This window comes from Branchiostoma floridae, chromosome 9, assembly GCF_000003815.2.
Source record: "Branchiostoma floridae strain S238N-H82 chromosome 9, Bfl_VNyyK, whole genome shotgun sequence".
NCBI classification, from domain to species: domain Eukaryota; kingdom Metazoa; phylum Chordata; class Leptocardii; order Amphioxiformes; family Branchiostomatidae; genus Branchiostoma; species Branchiostoma floridae.
This window is the reverse complement of record NC_049987.1, coordinates 7,667,382-7,688,392: the sequence shown is the minus strand read 5'-3', so window position 1 is coordinate 7,688,392 and position 21,011 is coordinate 7,667,382. Positions and strand designations below refer to the sequence as shown.

The window sequence follows — 21,011 nt, the reverse complement described above, 5'->3', positions numbered from 1 at the left end:
TCCTCTATTTGTTCCATTTCTACCATCAGGGTGCTGGAAGATGCAGAAGAGGAAAGAATTTGTCATACATTCATTCATTCCATGAATGACATTCTAAGAAGAACGAAGAAGTGCAAAATGAATGGATTATATTTATACATGTAATTTACCAAGAGACAAAGAATAACATTTAAAAAGTTATTAAAAACAACAGCAACAACTTGACATCCTTATGTTTTGTTCAAGCCAAATATAATTCTTCAAATCAAATTTGATAAAACCTTTATAGAATACTGTTGAACAAATTTGATATGAATTTATTGGTATATATCAATATGTAACTTAAATATGTTTTACTTTTTAGAGACCTAACAGGGACACCCATCCATCTATCTGTGAACATGCCACAGATTTTTGGGACAATGTACATTATCTATCAAGAAAATTGATTTTCATAGAGATTAACATAGTTAATTTACTGATATGCAAGCAATTCTAAATCACAACTGATATGCAATCAATTCTAGATCACAATTTCATTGAAGAGAACTGGAAAAGAAAGAACTCCTTTGCTCCATGGCCAGTAGAAGCTCAGATTTCTTGCCCCCTCCATATAACCCATCCGGCCATATTTCCTGGAGCAGACATATATAGTCAGGAGTTATAGTGTGTGTTACCCGTGAGGCGGGGCTGTCATAATACCCAGAGCCAAGTGTCTACATACCTCCATATTTCTAACCTGTCAGAGCTTGTCTCAGCCCCCATATTAGACATGGACTGTGGTTTGATAAATTATGACTGATATTGTCAGGTTTATATGCTGGTGTAACCTAATTGTGGATGACTGTGTCCTATAAATGTAGTTGTTTACCACGTTATGTCATGCCTGTATTTGAACAATGTCATGCACAATGTGATTTTGCTTTTGATTGAATCTAAAAGTTCTACCCTGGCCCCTCATCAAAAGTTTGAGACTTAGGAAAAGAGTGACTCTATACATGTATATATACAGATTGAATTAGCCCTAGTGTGAAACAATTAAAGGTTAGAAATTAGGAAGTATATATGACTTTTACGAAGAACATGCTATATTGTTGATAAAAGATCCTTTCCTTTTTTCCTTTCAATTCCTGTCACCTCTTCTACCTCTCCCTTTCTCTTCCATATCCCCTTAAGTATTGCTCATTACTCATCTTCTCCCTGTCACACATTTTAACAGATCTTTTTTTTATCTTTATGGATTTAATTTATATCCAGTCTGAGAAGTTATATCATCAAAGTTGTAACAAGGTACACTGTGTAAGTATTCTACCTGTACTCAAAATGGAAATACGCCCCAAAATATTGTCAGATCCAATCAATGAATCCATCTATCAGTAACCATTATTTGTTCAAGGACAGCCTTGTGGTTCCTACATTTGTACCTCCCAAGTGGGTCTCCTGTAGTACAGGTTTACCGGTAGGTTTGGCACCCACCCCCTCCCCTCCCCTGTGGGTCTCCCCCCTCCGCTGTGGGTCTCCTACCGCCCCCAACCCGCCTGTGGGTCTCCTGTTCTTTACCTGTAGGTTTGGCACACAGCCCTGTGGTTGCCCCCCCCCCCCCCCCCCCCCCCCTTCCCTACAGGTCTCCTGTAGTACAGGTTTACCTGCAGGTTTGGCACACAGCCCTGTGACAGCCAGTGCAGGTGGGAGGATTTGTGTTCCCCCTCCCCTGCAGGTCTCCTGGCTGTAGTACAGGTTTACCTGCAGGTTTGGCACAAAGCCCTATGACAGCCAGTGCAGGTGGGAGGATTTGTGTTCCCCCTCCTCCTGACCTTCCCCCATCACTGTTCAGGATTTATGAAGTTTGACAAATGTTCCTGTCCAGGGGGGTCATCTCTCATCAATATCATGGTGACAGGCCGAAGTTGGGTTTCTGACACCAAGTGCTGATGTAGTGGGAAAGATGTGACCATTTCTGACATCTTTACTGCATACCAGGAAATATGTGATTTATGATGCCTATCTTTCTTGTACCGAAGATTGGAGACTTACATATTAACTTATTGCAGCCTATGTTAATGACTTTTGGGATTGTTAATAAAAAGATGTAAAACATAGATTTTGGAATTTACAACTTTCTTTTGAAATGTTCATACAACATTCTGTATATGTCTTCTTTCTTTCCTTTCCTGTCTGCCCTTTTACCTTTTCCCTCCCTCTGATAATGTTGAATAATATTGTTGTTGTTTTAAAAGATTATAATACAATGTTGTGATTTGGTGTTTCTTTTAGTCACTATAGAAGAATCACAATTTCTCCAGTTGCACACTCCCTGTAAGTGGAACATAACTGGCATTTGATGAATCACTCTGGCACCCTTCCAGCCAGCCAAATCCTTGGAACAGTCCTCAATATTAAATATTGTATTTCTCTCCTGGCAGGGAAGCCGTTTGCGCTGACCCATGCCACCCAATAGTAATGATACTCATAACAGCATCATCCAGAACAGATAACACTTCTGAAGTGGAAAATTAAATACTCTCTTTCCATTTGTCAAGCGTGTGCTTGGCTCTATTTCCTGTCCCTTGCGATGATCAGTGACGATAAAACTGGCAATTTTGCAGAATGACAAAAACTGCTGACTGTGATTGCAGTCATCTTCTGTGAGTGTAAAACTGTTCTGACAAAGTTGTATGTGCTGCATTTTATGGTGCACAATTCATAGTAAAAACAGTTCTCATTTATCAATACATTTTTTAGACTATAATAGCTTAGAAGGACTATATCACTGTAACTCTCACATTTGAAAAACAACTTTATTTCGTGATACATTTTTCATTCTTTCATTCCATGTTCAACTTTTATAGTCCTGTTTATTTCCTTTCTTGCCCCCCAACAATTGGCTATCAAGTTTTAGTATGTAAAACCCATCCAACAGAACACATATATAGTCCAATTCATTGCCCATAGCTTGAGCCTAAGAGGCACTGTAATGCCATTTTGGTCAGATTGCGATGTTATCAAAGGAATATCCATATCAGCTAGAGGTAATTGAGAGATGTAGATAGGTGTTTCTAATCTTGAGATTTGTGATTTCTGTCATATTTTGTTGCAGAACAGTCTGCCTTATTGTGCAGTGTTGATTACATGGATCAACATGTCACATTTGAAAGGATATTACTTGAACGTACATTACAATGTCCACTGTTCTATAGCAAATACATGTATCAATGTACAATTGTAGTAGAAAGAAAGATATGGTTTTGGAAATAGAATTGTAACAGCTACTTTTTAGAATTTGATGCACTACAAAATTTAAAAAAATAATGCTTTCTTGTCCTTTCATGTCAATTTCTTGTCAGTTTCTGTTAACAGTGTAGTCTTAATTGACACTGACAATGTGATATTCAACATTTTACATGTAGCTTCTGCCAGCTCTGGTCATCAGTAGTATGTCAATCCAGCATGATGTTTCATTTTTCTAGTTTTGGGGTATGTGTAAATGCCAGTTTCTCTTCTCTTCTACTTCAGCCCAAAGTGGACCTTGATGAGTGGACGTCGTTCATTGGTTCTGCGAGGCCGTTGACCCCAACCACCAGGGTCAGATCGGGTCAGGTGCTGCTGCTACTGGAGGCAACACTTCCTGACAGAGAGGATGATGGGAATGATGACGCCTGTGAGGAGCTGCCCTTGTCACAGGTGTGGTGGAAGTTATAAAATACTGCAACTTTTCAACATCTTTAGAATCCAGCTCCCGTCAACTTACAGTCTGGTCTTACGCAGTCTCTGGTCAGACTTTTTAAATCCACACAAAACTAGACTATTAAGGGCGGTTTATTGGTTGTAGAAAACAACTCCTTTTCTAGCCTGGATGCCAGCCTTTTTTGGCTTTAGTAGTTGTTAGCCTGATTAAATCTCGCTTATAGCAGCCCGCCCAACATCCACCGGCCCCCTCCGCGGGGAGGGGCCAGTTGCAGCCCTGGACAGCAGAGTTTGTGTTACACAGACTAAGTAGTTGTATGCTCTTTTTGTTCCTTGATCCCTGGTCCAAAAATACTGAACCAACACACATCAAGATATTTGTTCAGAGTTTGATTTTGTATAGACGCATCGATCGGCCAAACCTGAGCGGCAGTATTGGGTCATCCAATCAGCAGAGGCTCAGTCCAGCATGGGATGGATGAATTAACTCATTTACTACGTTTGGCATCCAGGCTTTTGTTTTTCATCAGGAACACAAGAAACTTTGTGTATCACTGTGCTGAATAATCATTTTATTGTTTTGTTTGATGTTCGCAGTCTGTTAGTTTAACCCGTCTGTCCGAGCCCCTGGCGTGGAGATCAGGAGACCCCTATGGCCTGCTGGTGTCCACTGATGTGGAGGGTCTGGGTGTGTTAGGACTGGCCTTCATGGACAGCAAGCTGAAACTGGACGACGGCATGGAGGCTGTGCAAATGATCTGTATGTATCAACAATATGTACAAATGTAAAAACAGTTCAAACTTCAAAAACTAGCTTGTTTTCTTTCTGCATAAGGCCACAACAATTTAATTCCTTGGTTCACGGATTCGCTCGCTCCTATTTTTTGGGAAAAAAAATTAAAATTAAAATTACCACTCAGCAAATTTTCACCATTAATGAAACCATTCACCAACTTTCTGGTGTAGCAAATTGGCCTTTATATTATAAGCTCCTTAAAGTGTGGGTACAGGTGCTGTTACTGTACAATAATAGTGTTTTTGTACTTTTTACAAGCTGAAAACTTTTTTTCTTCATGTTTTGGATTAGCCATTACCTTTACCCCAACCATTTTACAATTTTTATTTTTATTTCGCCCTCTCGCTCCATATTTTTATGAAAAAATCCGTGAACCAAGAAATTAAATCGGTGTGGCCTAAAGTTGTTGACACGATGTACATTGATGCCACGTCTTTTGCTCTAAGCTTTTTGCGATAAACTTGAGTTTGCTCTGGTTGGCATGATTTGAATAAAATCAAATACGACATGGTCTTTTTGGTGATGAGGATACTAACGATACATATATGTATAATACTACACAGGGTATTCCGTATCGCCCACAGTCCTGGCCCTTCCCCGGGTTGGATCACCCTATCGCCTTCGGCCGTCGGGCGACCCTACCCACGGTCGGGCCGTACGCCAGATGATACAGAATACCCCTTGTTGTAATATACATTGTATATGTATGGTTTTGTATCCTTTTCACCAAAGAGATCATTGAATACCATATTGGGAAGATTAGAGTGACCTTATGCCAATCGTCCCTGTCCTCCATTAGTATGTGTAACTTTGCTGTACTGCTCTGTCCCATGCCTCTCATAATGGTGTCAATGAAAAGTTCTGTGACTTGGTTCCATTTCTTGTTTTTCGATTTGTATGGAATCCAGGAAGACTAACATGTATGCATATGACTAATGGATAAATAGATAAAGTGACAAACTTTTCACATGATCAGAATGTTTACATAAAGAGAAAAAAATCTCCAGGGTCAAGGTTTTCAATGTTCAATGGGTATGATCAAAACATTCACCTGCCTTTAGAGATATACTGTTCTGTAAAAAGATCATTGGCTGCATTTGCATAATATAAGCCATTTGGGCCAGACACATTATCACATGGAATGCCCCTACATGCTTTGTGATATCCTGAATGGGGACATGTCATTAATCATCATTTACAACCCATTAATCTACCTTGTGTAAACAGCCACACCCATTTTATTGCATGCCTACAGTCACTCAAGTGAAAATGTTTGTTCTATTGTCAGTGCTGCTGTATGTACATACTACATAATACGACCTTTAATCATTACGGGTACAAAGGTGACCACAGGTACATTTTGTCCTTTGTTCTTGCAGCGGTTGACACCTCCGGGAGCTCACAGGATCTCCTCTCTTTGTATTCACGTAAACTCAACTCACCAGGCCAAAACAGCAGCAGTGATAATGATAAGGATTTAGGAGGGTCTTTTCGTTTAGAGCTGCCAAAGCATCAACAGGTGCACGAGGGAAGTACAGAGGTCAAAGTTGAAGCATTGGGCGGGGATACAACCAAAGTCCGAAGTATAACCTGCTTAGGAGAAGCCAAGGACGGAAGTGCACAGGGCACAGAGGACGCCATGAGTGGAGAATTTGATGAACAGGACTCCCCAGAAATGTTGACAAAACTTCATCAGGCCAAGCCTCCAAATATTTTGGTATACACGGGGCTCAAGGACACAGAAGCTGAACGCGGGAAGTTTGACCAGGTGAAAGAGGCTTTGGAGCAGTGCCTTGGACCTGACCATTACATCATCTATAGGTTAAAACACGACCATGTACTGAGTCAACCCTGGGCTGAGAACACCAGCCTGCTTGTAGCAGCAACACAGGAGGAGCTCGAGGATTCAGTGAACCAAAAGTTTGAGAACTTTGTCGAGGATGGGGGCCGACTCCTCAGCTTCTGCTCCCATTTTAACATGGGGCTGGATGTTCAGCCGTTACCGTTCCTGTCCGCAGAAGTCGGTGTGCACAGTATGGTGTACCGCCCCCTGCAGGGCTCTGTAACGGAACTCAAGGTGTACGTAACGGGACTGTGCTACACACAGAGGCTGAAGGCACACCAGGGCAGCACAGCATTCAAAGTTATCGGGTCCATGAAGAGTGGGAACCAGCCGGTGATTCTGCATGCCTATGCAGGGTACAAGGGTGGAAGGGCCATTCTGTCACAGGTATGTGTATACATATATATCAATAGAAGACATAAAAAAGTAGTGTGTGTAAATATGTCCATTTCTGTTCTTTCTAAGGCTATACAGTCAAACCTGTCTATAGCGGCCACTCAAGGGACTGGTCAAAATTGGCCACTATAGAGAGGTGGCCACTATAGAGAATATGCTAATTAGTTGACCACAAGCAATAAGTTACACATGGTTTTAGTACCCACTGGTCTTTATTCACATAATACAGTACTGTACATGTACTGCAATGATTTTTACACTATATGTAGTAAGAAAACAAAAGCTATAAAAAGTTTTAAATGTTCTACAGTTGATATTGTCTGAAGAGACCGGTATCGTCATATTTCTTTCATCTTTCGTCTTGTATCCTTTGATACTTGGCCGTCCGTGTGTTCCCACTCGCGTTCACACGACAGATTCGCCCATTATGCTAATGTGGTACTCACAAGAAAAGTCACGTCATTTTAGACTTATCTCTTAATAAATGTAAGAATAAAATCCACCATAGTCTGAAGTTCATATCATTTTGTCTTTGTAACAATTTGTTTAGAAATTTTTGTGATGTAAATTAACCTAAGCGATAGTGTATTAGAACGTAACTTTAACACAATTTACCTCCGTAATATTGGTGTCGTCTATTGACCTTATATGACCTCTTTTGTGAGCAGGTATGGGTAGCGCCAGTTTATGAAGTTTTGTTTTGAAAATAAGTCAACGAGGTTTTAAATCCGGCGTAGGGTGACGATACGGCCGCTGTATATGGCCGAACGCGTGCCGAAACATAGATCAGCAGTCCGCGTGGCCGTAATCGGCAGTGTTTTTGTACCTGCGGGACCGGAAATCGGGTGGCCGTGGCCGCGTTGGACAGGTGGCCGCTAAGCCTATTTCTTAATCATTACGAATCCAAGGGACCGACAAAAAGTGGCCACTATGGGCAGGTGGCCGTTATGCAAAGGTGGCCGCTAATACAGGTTTGACTGTATATATAAAGATCATTACTTTTGTCAGTCCCCAGTCACCTGATTTTTTTCAAAGCTCAATACATACAATAATATTCATCTATTACTACGACACAATGCAGCAATGCAGCTATTTGGTGCAAAATGTGTTTGCTGACATGCTCTAGATTTACCCTTACTTATAAGTTATAGTTGTAATGTTTGTGGTTGCCTGGCAGTTGGTATGTGGATAACAAACATACATCATATCAGACCTTTGACCATACACACTACATCATATGTATTTGAATAATGTTTTTCTTTAATTATTTGACATATTTTTTGGTCAGATTTCTTATGTCCAATTCTCTGTGTATGATTTCACCACACTTGTATCCTTTAAAGTCTTTTCCCCCTTATATCTTTTGTTTACCTGTTTTGAATGAATGAATAGTTTCTTATGATAATCATGATCAGCTGCAGCTAAATTGCATACTATATTTCGTACTCAAATTTAACTGTCGCACTTCTTAGGCATGACACATCGTCATCCATATCATGTAACCTTGTCAACTATTTGAGTATTCTACAACCAAGATTTATACTAACTGAAAAGAATTTTTTTATCAGATAAGCTTGGATTTATATTAGGTACATGTATATTGTTAAGGGAATCATGACAATGTTCAATGGTTGATCCCAGGTACACTTAGAGATGAGTCCCACTAAGGGTGAGGTAAGAGGTACAGAGATGTTCACCCAGCTCAAGAAGTCCAACCCACTCAAGATTAATACTAACTTAAAGCAGAATAAAACAGATAAACATCACAAAGTCACAAATGGATAAGAGAATAATGACCATGTTTGTTGTACCCAGGTACATCTAGAGATGAGTCCCACTGAGGATGAGGTAAGAGGTACAGAGATGTTCACACAGCTGAAGAAGTCCAACCCACAGAGGCACCAGGTGCTACAGGACATCCTCACTACCCTGGGCATGACTTGTTCCCGGGGTACCCAGACAACCCTCACCTCTGCGCACCTACTGGTGGTGGAGGATGTGAGTAACAGTTGCATATTTTTGGTTTTAGCAGAAAATGTAATACTAGTACACAGTGTTTTTTTTATACCCAATGTTAATATGCACACATATTGTGTGTTTTGTTTGAAGCTTTGCTTTGTGTATTTATGAGAGCATTGGATCAGCCCATAGAGGTTGTGATGAGGGACATGGTAAGGGCCAGACAAAATATTACTCAGGCTCCTTCATGAACATATCTAATTTATGCTACAAAAAATGTATGGATTGCTATATATGAATTTGCATACTTTTGCAATTTTACATCAAATGCAGAGACGTAGTAAGGAAAATGATTAATACGCATTCTTTTGATAGAAAGATTGTCTTTCCTTCCAAATTAACATAGAACAGACTTGGAAAAAAATTTTTAATGTTTTAAAAATGAAAATGTTTATGTTGATAAACTTCATAAACGTTTGTCTCATTGTTCATCATTGTTTTTTTTTGGTACCAGGCCTTACAAGACACAGTTGTCCAATCCATCTCCTCCCATCTTGATGAGACAAATGCCCTGAGAGGGGGCAAAGTCAGCCTGGTGTTTGTGGATGATGCAGAGCCCACCCCTGCAACTCCAGAGGAACTGCCAGTTCTTATAGGGGGCGCTGCTGACAGTTTCAACTGGCAGGTGTACCAGGACAACCTGAAGACAAGGACTCTGGGAAAGGTCGTCCTCTACACAGAGGTCATACCAACCACAATGACAGTACTGGACAGGTGATGCTAAGTCTTAATGATCATTTTGTTTACTCGACTAGACATAGGAACAATTCGTGCAAAGAGTATATTATTAAGCATTGTGAATCAATGTTTTCTTTCAGTTGGCATTTCTCAAGTAATAAGAAGCTTACTCATATACTTCCTCTGAGATTTTCATTAACTTGATATCCAGAATATGATAAAAGTGATATGATATAGAAGTTTATGAAGATCACTGCTAATGTTGCCTAATACTTGGTCATTGATTGTCTTCTTGATTCAAATTCTGCGCTCTTGTTTCTATGGATAATGTCTTTCTGTGATGGCTGTGATACATATACGATATACTAACATGCATATTTCCCCACTGTAGATTGTCCAGTTGTGTTCCAGAGGATGCAGGGTTGATAGCAATTGCTCACAGACAGACCAGCGGCCAAGGTTGGTGCACAGTGCTGATAACTGTGCATTTTACAACAACTTTCAAGATCTGTTATGTCTCTGCTAAAACAGTATGGTCATATCAAACTCATGTTTAGCGATCTGATAATCTTAAGCATAATTTGTGCCCTTGTAGTCTGTGCTAATTTTCATTCTGCATTGCTCCAATTTATAATCATCAATGAAAAATCAGAATGCTGCCTGTGCATAGGAAAAATGTGACAAATAAAGTAAACACTCTTTTTACACAACTGTTATTTTATTTCCACCAGCATTTCTGTGACTGCCTGTCATCTTCCTTAGGGCAATTCTGACTGGTTCACATTGCACTGTAGCTATAGGTGTTTTTGCTTACAGATGCTTAAATATGTTTGTGACCATATCTGTCAGTAGCAAAATCTATAGCTGTAATACAATGTGAACCAGTCAGAATTGCCCTGAGGAAGGTGACAGATGGTCACAGAATTGTTGGTACAGTGGAAGCCGCTTAATTGCACATCCAATTTGCCAGCAAATTCTGTGCATTTATCTGGCGTGTGCGATAATTCGAAGTTACCCAGTTGGACCGCACCATCACGGGATTGGGGGATTCCGTGCAATTGACCGAAGTGTGCGTTTATCCGACGTGCAATTAACTGGCTTCCACTGTAGAAATAAAATAACTGTTGTGTGAAAAGAGTATCTTCATTCAGTGACTTCATGAAACTACTTACACACAAGTGTTCTCCCTTCCCCAGGGCGAGGAGGGAACGTTTGGCTGAGTCCCCTGGGCTGCGCCATGTTCACCCTCCATGTGAGGATCCCCCTCCAGTCTGAGCTGGGACACAGGCTGCCCTTCATACAGCACATCATGGCTCTGGCTGTGGTGGACAGCGTCAGGACACTGCCTGGCTATCAGGTTAGTGTATACAATATACAGTCAAACCTGTCTAAAGGGAACACTCAAGGGACAGACAGGTGCACCAGTTTAGCAGGCACATGTACATGGGGCAGCAGCTGATAGTTATGTTACACTGAAAAACCTGTCACACCTAGCATTTGTAACAAGCTCCATTCTACCATAGTTATAGGGTAAAACACATTTTTCTTCAATCTCAATCCTGGGTTGATAACTATGTGAGTTCAAGAGGAGCAGTTTCAACTGGAGTGATACTCCTACTCAACCGAAGAACTCTACTCTACTCTACTCTGTACTTGAAGTTATGACCACTTCTTGTCCTTCACTTTACCAACTGGCAGGGCCAGATCTCCAGATGCACTGCTAGACAGAGCATAAATGCTAACTTCATGGACAGTCCCAAATAAATGACTTCCAGCAACTTGCCCACAACAATATTTGTTCTACCAAACTGTCCCTGTAAAACTGAACGACCTAAGCTCCATCTTCAACTTTACAGCAGAACCTATTGTGCCACGTTCCCACAAGACCTCTTCTGATTACATATTAATTGTTCCTACTGTTGTAACATTACACCATTTCCTATTAATAAGATGACAAGGTAGGATTTACAAGGTGACAGTGGTGTTTTCCTGTCAAAGTTCACCTCCTAACCTCTTCCAGACTCAGGTCAAAGGAGAGGTCAACCTGTTTGGTTTTCCAATCATGGAGACTCTGTCTGCTGGAGGGTCATTGACTTTTGACCCCTCCAGACCTTGGGATGGGAGATGACAAGGGGGTGTTTGGTTTTTCCATCAGGTCCTTGACAGTGTGTTTTGGCAGTCCCATCTACCATCTATCCTCACCACTACCCAGCACTGTGCAGTAGAGGTGGGTACAGGTACAGTGTACCAGTATAAAACCGTTCTTTCTTGCTGGACCAGTCCAGAAAAACCGAACCTGTAAAAAATCAGTGGACCGAATGTTGGACCGATTTGAAAATCGATCCAAGAAAAGGACAAAAGTGAAGATGAGGAGAGTTGATTGTCATTTTAACCTTGCTTCTACAGTCAAACTTGGTCTAAAACAGAGGCAGTAAGAGTTTATGTTGTTTACATGACTCAGATAGGATTTTAAAACATCAATGAATGTCGGATACTACACCGAACAGAATCCTTTGTAGCGAAATGGACCATTGTTCAGGTCCAACCTGGACCTGATCCTCTGGACCTGCAATATACCTGTACCTGAATTTTCTGTACTGGTACCCATGGCACCCCTATCCTTGACAGTGTGTTTCAGTAATCCCATCCATCCCCACCACTGCCCACCACTGTGGAGGGGTGACACTCCCACATCACAGAGATGTAATTTACAGAGGATGAAAACCTTGACCAAGATTCTTATGTTCCCTGTACCAACCTGTATCATAATAAAGGACTTACCCCTCCTTTTTACATTGACAGGGACTTTTCCACTTGTTAGGTTAGGTAGATTCGGTTTCAATTAATATTTAGAAGGCAAGTACATGTCAGTTCTAGACCACTGTGACATATTGTTCAGGTCCCTGGATAAAAATATACAAGGATATAGTGATATACAAATTCAAGGCCCTTCAGATATAGATACTACAACAAGTGACATTTAAACTGCCAAGGTACAAGTTTTATCCAGTGTATGTAAGGGAAAATGGCATTATTTGTGTTGATATGAGGATGATGTGCTCAGAAGACCTTCCAGATGTTAGTACCTTGTACCTGCCAGTGTTTCTTGCTTTAGGGATGAGCACCTCTAGATTCTGCACAAACAAACATCTTTCTGTTGAAGCATCACAGCAGGCTATTATACAGCCATATGTACTGTCTGGGATTGTCAGCTGTAGTTGGGAGCTGCATCCCAAGTGGAGTTATCCATACATGAGCTGTCTGCATGCCCTTTTCTGCTAAGCGTTATGAGCTATTTTAATTCACCATTAATTGTAATTGACCAACGTTAAGCGTTATTGGTATTGTTCCTGAAGCGTTGTTGGATTATTTGTTATCCAAAATTCATTGTAAACCATTATTTGAGACATTTTTTGTGAAAGTAGGTCGGCCGAAGCAATTTTAGATAACCCTCGGAGATCATACTCCTGAACACACTGGGTTCAAGATGATGTTATTGTCATTGGCTCCACGCCTCATAAATCAGCAGTTTTGACACTTAAGTTCTGCCGCTTCATGTAGGTGATTCAGTCCTGTAGAACGGTTGGGAAGCTTCCTGAATTTACCTCTAAGCATTGTTGGTCCTTCTGAATTTACCGTTAAGCGTAACCAGCACCCCCCTCCCCATGCAAACCTTCATACATGTGCTGAACATGCCATTGACTAAATGTAGACCCTAAATGTCAGTGTATGTTTTGCCAGAAAGGTTACGAACCCGAGCCGAATGTTCTTAGGGAAAAATTACAACTGGTTTATTTGTCCACATGGCCGTAAGGTCTGTCTGATGTGGTTTTAATGTGGCTTTTCTATCAGGCAGGAGGTTGAAAGATGCCGCTCCCCTCCGAGCACTTTTCAAGGCCTTCCTGGTTCACTGGCAAGTTTCCCCAAACCCTTCCAGCCAAACCCATTTGTTTGCCATCAGGAAACAAAGAGATGCTGAAGCACACAGTATTCGCTGTCTGTGGAGTTAGAGGCATCCTGGTACCTGCAGCTTAAATCATGGCTGGCCTAGAAAAAAACACCTCATCAGGCTATTTCTTTATCAAGAATTCGTATATTACAATGTTAATAAAGCCGCTCTTATGTAACTAGTTCTCCACCTGGTTTTGTACAAGTATCTTGCAATATGAAAAAGTAGTATTGCCTTCAATAATTTACATAATGATGCACACAGATATTGCCAGATTTTCTAGACACTCCCAGCCTGTTATTCACACCTATTATACATACAGTGTATCTGTCAATAAGTCTAATAGGATTGAATACCAGGCTAAGATTCTTGAATCTTGTAAGAAACTCCTACTTTGCTAGAAGAATATTTCAAGGCCAATTGTTCAAGCTCAAAAGTGAACATTCTTAACTTTTTAAAAATTTTTTCCTTTCAATAACCTTGACCACTCTTCTCATTGTAGTTTGAAAGTTTGTAGTTGTTGTGTTGTTGTTTAATGTAAACAGACAAAAGTTGTTTATTTTGCTGCTCTTTTTTTTTATTTTGACCACTTACAGGATATAGACCTGCGGCTAAAGTGGCCGAATGACATCTACTATGGGGACAGTATGAAGCTGGGCGGAGTCATTGTCAACTCAAGCATCATGGGAAACAGTTGCAGTGCTTTTATTGGTAAGGACTTTGTGATGTTGTTACAGCTTACATGTTGTAGTTGTTGTATTAATCTTTCATTGTTTAATTAATCTTTTGTGATAAAATTAACGTTTTCAGCTTTTCAGTTTTTTTTAATAAAAGCTTGCTTTTTATTTGGCATCTAACCTTATGTTACTGCATTGTCAAAAATATAGAAAAATGTGGGGAAAATGCTTGTACACAGGTGTACACGTGTATATCATACCATATTTTCTCCCAAGATACCTATATAGTGTGTATCTTAAGTTCTTAACATTGCTGCACTATAGTATTGCTTGAATGATTTATTGGTTTCTTGAAGTTTATCACAGCCCCTCCCTTTTTCCTACCATCTACTCATATTGCACTCACCCCTCCACTCCACAACATAAACCATTGCTTGAACCTTATATCAGCACAACACAACCTTATCTCTGTGCCTTATCTCCACTGACTTGTGATTTTGTCCCCTCCTTGACATGACATACCTTCTAATTATTACACCCAAGCAGCTTGTCTTATCTGTATAGTTACTATCTTGTTTACCATCTTAACACCTTGTCAAGGAAATTCCTCTGGCTCCTATGATGAGTTATCTGTTGATGGACTGTCCAAGAGGAATGCCAACATCTCTGAGCATGTGTATGTCTTAGGTGTCAGTATACAGGATACCTTACACCTTTGTCCTAGTGACACTTTTGAGACTTCATTGAAGGGTTTTACAATCCTTGACCTTTTATTTTCTAGTTTAGCACTACTTTTGTCGTACTCTTCAAGCAGAGGTTCGGCTTTTGGCTGTTTTTGAAGTGTTTTTAGGAATTTTTTATCGGGCTTTCTATTTTGTACAATTTTCTTTATGACTCTTATAATAATTTGGCCACAAGACATAAAGAAAATGTACAAATTAGAAAGCCTGATAAAACTTTGCTTCTAGAGAACTGTTACTGTATGTAATAGTATTGTAGTAGGGTTTTGGCGCTCTTGTTTTGTGACAAACTTTGTTTCTTTTAAAAGACTGAATTTCAAATAACACATTAGCTGTAAAGCAATTCAACCAATGCGTAAAACACAATAATTGTCATTGTTATCAAATATAGCTGCCAGTTTCTACATTTTATGCCCCAATCAGCATTTGTTGGTACAAAATTTTTTCCATGTTTCTCCCAAAATGCTGACCTTAAGATGATCCTTACACAAACAAATACTGTACCAGTTGCCCACCACAGATGCGAGACAATTTTCTTTACACTAAATTACAGCCTGTAGTTTATACACCAATACAGGGCCTGTTATGGTCACAGCACTATGTATATCTCCAGTGTTGTATACCTGTATGGTGCTGCTAGGGTGAATGGTAGGGCACTATGAATAGTGCCATTGTTGTGCTATATTACCTGAAGATAAGACTATGCTTTACTTGTTGGCTGTCACAGTCACACACAGTATCCCCTGTCTAAATGCCAAGTCAACAACAGGGCAAAGATAATTAGATCTTCCTAAACATCCTTCATACGAGTTAACCACAGCTGAAGGGGAAATGTTGTCTGAGACGATGTTTGGGGTAAACAGAAGGAGGCACTTGTGGAACTTGTGAACTTTCTGTGACTCCCCTCGCTCCACTTCTACTGACGTCTGAGTTAACATTAAAACATGTCTCCGTTTGGGTAGGTGAGCATAAAAGATGACAGGTGTTGTTGGTACTGTCATCTCCATCTGCACATCCTGTCATCTTGGAATGTGATTATTTTAAGAGACCTTTTCAAGAAGTGAATCCTTTGTTCTCCAAAATGCTAAGGATGTGATTGAAAGGCTTCTACATTTTTTTGATGGGTGCAGAGTTCAAAGACATTAACACCTGCTTTTTTACAATTGCCATTTTCTAATCTCATTATTCAAAGGCCCTTCCTTTGTGTATAAGAAATAAACAGATTGTTACCTGATTGGAAATGTTAGTGTAGATTATAAAGTTTCTGCCATTGTATAATGGCTATGTTCATAGCAAATCTTTTTTTTTCACAAACAAAAGTAAAAGACATATTCTTGGATCAATCCAATGGCTAATGTTCTCAGAGGGGTGTATTATTAGATTCGTATGTCTGAAATGTCATGTCAAATATAGTGTGTATAAACCTAGATCACATCACCCTAACCTTACACAAACAAGGTATTCTATTTCAGACTGTTTACTATTGTTGCTGTAATTAACAACTCGCCATACTTTCCACCAGTCATTTCCGCAGCATAACCGCAGCTATACTTCCTGTGCTCTGATTATTTTCCTTGTCTCTGTCATTCCTCATGTAACCTAAAGCCTCCCAGTATCCCAGGTTAACCCATCCATAGTGACATTACAGGGGAGAGGTTTTTATCATCACCAGCTAACATCTGGTGGCCCCATCCCTGGCTGGGCAGACAAAATAAATTGTGCAGCACAATTGTTAAGTATGTTGGTGTCTGGTTACTCGTCTGTTGGTAGTGTGTAGTAACAGGTGGTTTGTTAAGTCTAAGTGGACTTTCTCCAGTAGGAGATGTTTAAAAAATAACTACCACTCAAGTCAAGAGAGTTTAAGCAACCATTCTGTCAGGAGAAAAATTGACAATACCAGATACAGATAAAGATTTCTGTATCTTTTTATGCCTCTAAATTAGTTATGAGTGGAAAAGCAGTGTGTACAAAATTCCTTAGATGCTCTTAATACCATTTAACGTTACTATTCTCCTGTCATCTACAAGAAAAACACATCCCTTAAAATTATCACCTACAATATTATGGTCTCAATACACAAAGCCCCATGGACCGTGCAAAAGATTTCAGGTCTGTTTTTTAATCTTTGCCAAGAAGGTTATGTTTTAGGTGCCATTTGTGTCTATGTGGACAGCACAACTCAAGATGCTGTGGATAGATCCTTATGATATTTGATAGGTGGGTAGGGTTAGGCAAATGAAGGTCAATGTTGATTATGGGCCTCCTAGCAGGTTTCTATGGTACTGCAGCTGAACTTCCTGTTTTGATATCTTGTTTGTATTTTTTACAGGATGTGGCTTTAATGTGAGTAACAGTAACCCAACCATCTGCATCAATGACCTGGTGAAACAACACAACAAACTGCACAACACAGACCTCCCCGACTTCACCACAGAGGAGCTCATCGCTCGGGCAGTAACCATCGCGGAGGAAATCGTACAAGACTTCCAAGAGAACGGCAGTGATGCCTTCCTACAGAGATACTATAACAGATGGCTTCACAGGTGAGCTGGTGACAGAGTTTTTGATGACAAGGAGGTAATATAGTCAAACATGGACAGTCAACCACCAGGCATAATCACAAGTTCTCAAGAATGCCCCTTTTCCAGGGGGGTGAAAAACAAGCATGTGTCATTGAGGAGAAGAACATTAAGAATTATCAAAATAGGCCTAAAGAAACACTTAGCCTGATAGAATATATTTATTTCAGAGACATGCCTCAGCGTTCGTTTACCAGTCTCCCTTGTCTGGAACAACCACCCACAGCCAAGAGCCATTTTCCTAGTAGTCCCTTGGCTGGTTGTTGAGCCCAAGTTTGTAGATAAAAATGTCATACTGTAAATGCAGAAACTTTTGCGGTGGTTTATTGTTCGCGGTTTTTGCAGTGGCTGCTTCACCGTGAACTTAAAACCACCGCGAACATTTTTCCATGGCAGTAAGAGACTACAGTGCATGGTGCTATCGCGAACTTAAAATCACCGCAAAAAGTCCTTTTTCCCACTACCGCGAAATTAAATCCCCGCAAACTTAAATGTATTTACAGTATTGTGAACCACAGGCACTTCTCTAAATTTTAGCCTTTGTGTGCAGGGTTGGACAAGTCCACTAGCCCGATTGTCCCGGGCAAGTGAAAGTGTCCATCGGGCAAGTGAATGTCCTTCCCCACTTGCCCGATCGGGCAAGTAAGATTTTTGCCATGAGATTTTGATATTGCTTATAACAGTTACCGCATCAAGCATTGGTCAACACAGAAAAATAGAGCCAATAATAAAAGAATTCCATTGCTGCACGTCAAAATACAAAGTGAAAAATGTTAGTTAAATTTTGGGGCAAGCAGAAAGCTGGTTCAGGCAAGTAAATTTTGCATGTACTTGCCCGATAGGACAAGTGAATTTTAGAAAACTTGTTAAACCCTGGTGTGCCTCTTGTTCCAGTGACCAGCAGGTGCACCTGAGCAGTGAGGAGGGTCCGCAGGCCACCATCCTGGGTCTGGACGACTCGGGGTTCCTGTCTGTGGTGAAGGACGGGGGAGAGATCATCAGTGTGCAGCCTGATGGGAATACCTTTGACATGCTCAGGAACCTCATCACCATCAAAACTTAACAACAAACAATCTTCCGTTTGTTTGTTTGTTTGTCTCGGGGTTCCTGTCTGTGGTGAAGGACGGGGGAGAGATCATCAGTGTGCAGCCTGACGGGAACTCCTTTGACATGCTCAGGAACCTCATCACCATCAAAACTTAACAACAAACAATCTTCCGTTTGTTTGTTTGTTTGTCTCTGGGTTCCTGTCTGTGGTGAAGGACGGGGGAGAGATCATCAGTGTGCAGCCTGACGGGAACTCCTTTGACATGCTCAGGAACCTCATCACCATCAAAACTTAAGAACAAACAAATACATGCTTTTTTATAGTCCTGGTTAAAAACTTACTGATGAAGATTTGAAGTCACACCTTGATACAACAACATAAGATGTGTTATCTGGGAAGACGTACACATAAACCAAAGCCTTAAGCCTAAAGCTTGCTCTGTACAGTCTCCTGGCTTCCTCGATTTGAACCCGGGCCGCCAGATCACATACGCAACGCGGTTCACCATTACGCCAAAAGCTCAGAGCCTTTGGCGTGGTCAGTTTGGCGGTGCTTCACAGCCACTGTTACACTATTTTACATAAGATAAAATTTGATGCATCTCATCTGCTGTATGTGCAGCTGTAAGCCACAGGATACAGTTCCCAACAAGGAATTGACTCAAGACTTCATCACATTTGATTGCATGAAGATTTTAAATGCTTATATGAGTAAAAGTGAGTAATGATATTCAATGGATTTCATGAGTTCAGTACATCTGGGCTTTGGTGCTGAGGATACACAGCCTCTCTTGATGCTTACACATTGATGGTTATGGACTTAATTCTCAACATGTGTGTTTTGCAGGGAGAGTGCCTAGGCACATGATACTGAACTAAATACAAAAATGTATGTAATAACCCATGGAGTGGTTATGTGGAGGGTCAATCGGATGGTCAGTAATGAAAGATTATACATGTACATGTATGAGTTTATGATTTGTATACTCATAGCACCAGATTTTATAAAAAAAATCAGCCAACTTGTGCCAACTTTCATAAAACTATCATCATACCAGTGAAGTATCAACTCTTTATACCACTAAGTATAGATCATGAAAAATATGGCAGGACATTCATTTTGCTTATGAAGCATCATTATAAAAAATAATTGCTTTTTGATAATCATGGTTAAAAACATACTGATTAAGATTTAAAGCCAAACCTTGATACAACAACTTAAGATGTATCATCTGGGAAGAAGTGCTGATAAACCAAAGCATTAAAGCTTAAGCTGGCTCTATTCAAGCTGTACTTGGTACTGCATAGAACTGTATATTAGATATTGATTATCTAAATTTTGTGTGAATTAATGAGTGATAAAAATTAAACTTTATGTACATACCTTGAAATAGGCTTTTACATGCAAGAGGGTGAGCATAGGTCAAAATACATAGGTCTAAATACATCAATACATTCCATCTTTTCCATGTTGAAGGTTTCAACTGTTAATGTATCACATTATTGGGAGCATCCACATTACAACTTTGCCATGAACACTCGAGGTGAATATATTATATGCCAAGTAACATGTAGTACACTTGATACTTTTGTGGTCAATTCTGATTGGCCAGAAGGATAATTTGAAAACCCAGCTTTAACTGGTATTGGCCTTGGCTTGACTGGTGTAGAGATATACTGTAAATGCAGAAATGTTCGCGGTGGATTAATGTTTGCGGTTTTCGTGGTGACCACTTCACCGCGAACTTAAAACCACCGCGAACACTTTCTATTGTAGTATTAGACTGCAGTCTATGGTGTTACTGCGAACTTAAATCCACCGCGAAAAGTCCCTATTCCCGCTACCGCGAAATTAAATCCCCGCGAACTTAAATGCATTTACAGTATTTTAATATGACAGTAAAGAGACATTGTCCCTTAGGAACAAGGAATTAAGATTTGGGATTGTCCAACATTGCATTCTTTTTTTCTTAAGACTATTTATTCGTTCTGATAATGACATCATTCCTACTGCATTGTCCTTCCTATTGGGAAGAACCGTCTGAGTTTAGTTTTGCAGGGAGAGTCAGTAATTACCTTACACTAACAAGGAAAAAATATTTGCAATGTTTCAATATACACTAGGTAAATACAATTTCAAGGTAGTGCGAAATTAAGTAATTCACAGTGGTTTTTAGTTTGAAGAACACGCATATTTTCTATGTTTTCTATGTATTTTCTAAATTTAAACTTATAAAAACAGTAACTGTATTTATGTATGTGTAACGTTATGTGTTAGTGTCTGTAATGCAATAAAACACAATCACCTTTAATACAATGCGACACAATCATATACAAACGTAAGAAAAGTCAGCTCCCCAATATCTCCAACCCCACGTTATGACCAGGTTCCCATTTTATCCATCACACTCCGGGCTACCTGAGAATATAGTGTCAATTTCCTGGGTCGTTCGAGTGGGTAATGAAGGTCAGAGGTCAGACCGAGATGCCGGCCTTTACGGCGGACATGGTTTTACGTGCTCCATTTTACTGAGATGATGTTCTCACCAAATGGCGTGCTTTATGGGTGCGAATACTGTTGACACAGCAAATGTGTGAGGTGATGGTTTAACCAGTCCTGGGTT

At 40.2% G+C, this 21,011-nt stretch overlaps 1 protein-coding gene across 1 annotated transcript; it reads left to right on the top strand.

The window, feature by feature from the left end:
- Positions 1–3,492: 3,492 nt before the first annotated feature.
- Positions 3,493–19,265, top strand: LOC118423079 (biotin--protein ligase-like; the record flags this gene model as incomplete). Its single annotated transcript, XM_035831046.1, is given in 10 exon segments — positions 3,493–3,660; positions 4,261–4,423; positions 5,839–6,689; positions 8,514–8,696; positions 9,172–9,431; positions 9,787–9,854; positions 10,592–10,752; positions 13,941–14,055; positions 17,091–17,304; positions 18,235–19,265. Coding segments are annotated over 10 exon segments (2,352 nt in total), but the record flags the coding sequence as incomplete, so codon positions are not given.
- Positions 19,266–21,011: the final 1,746 nt, after the last annotated feature.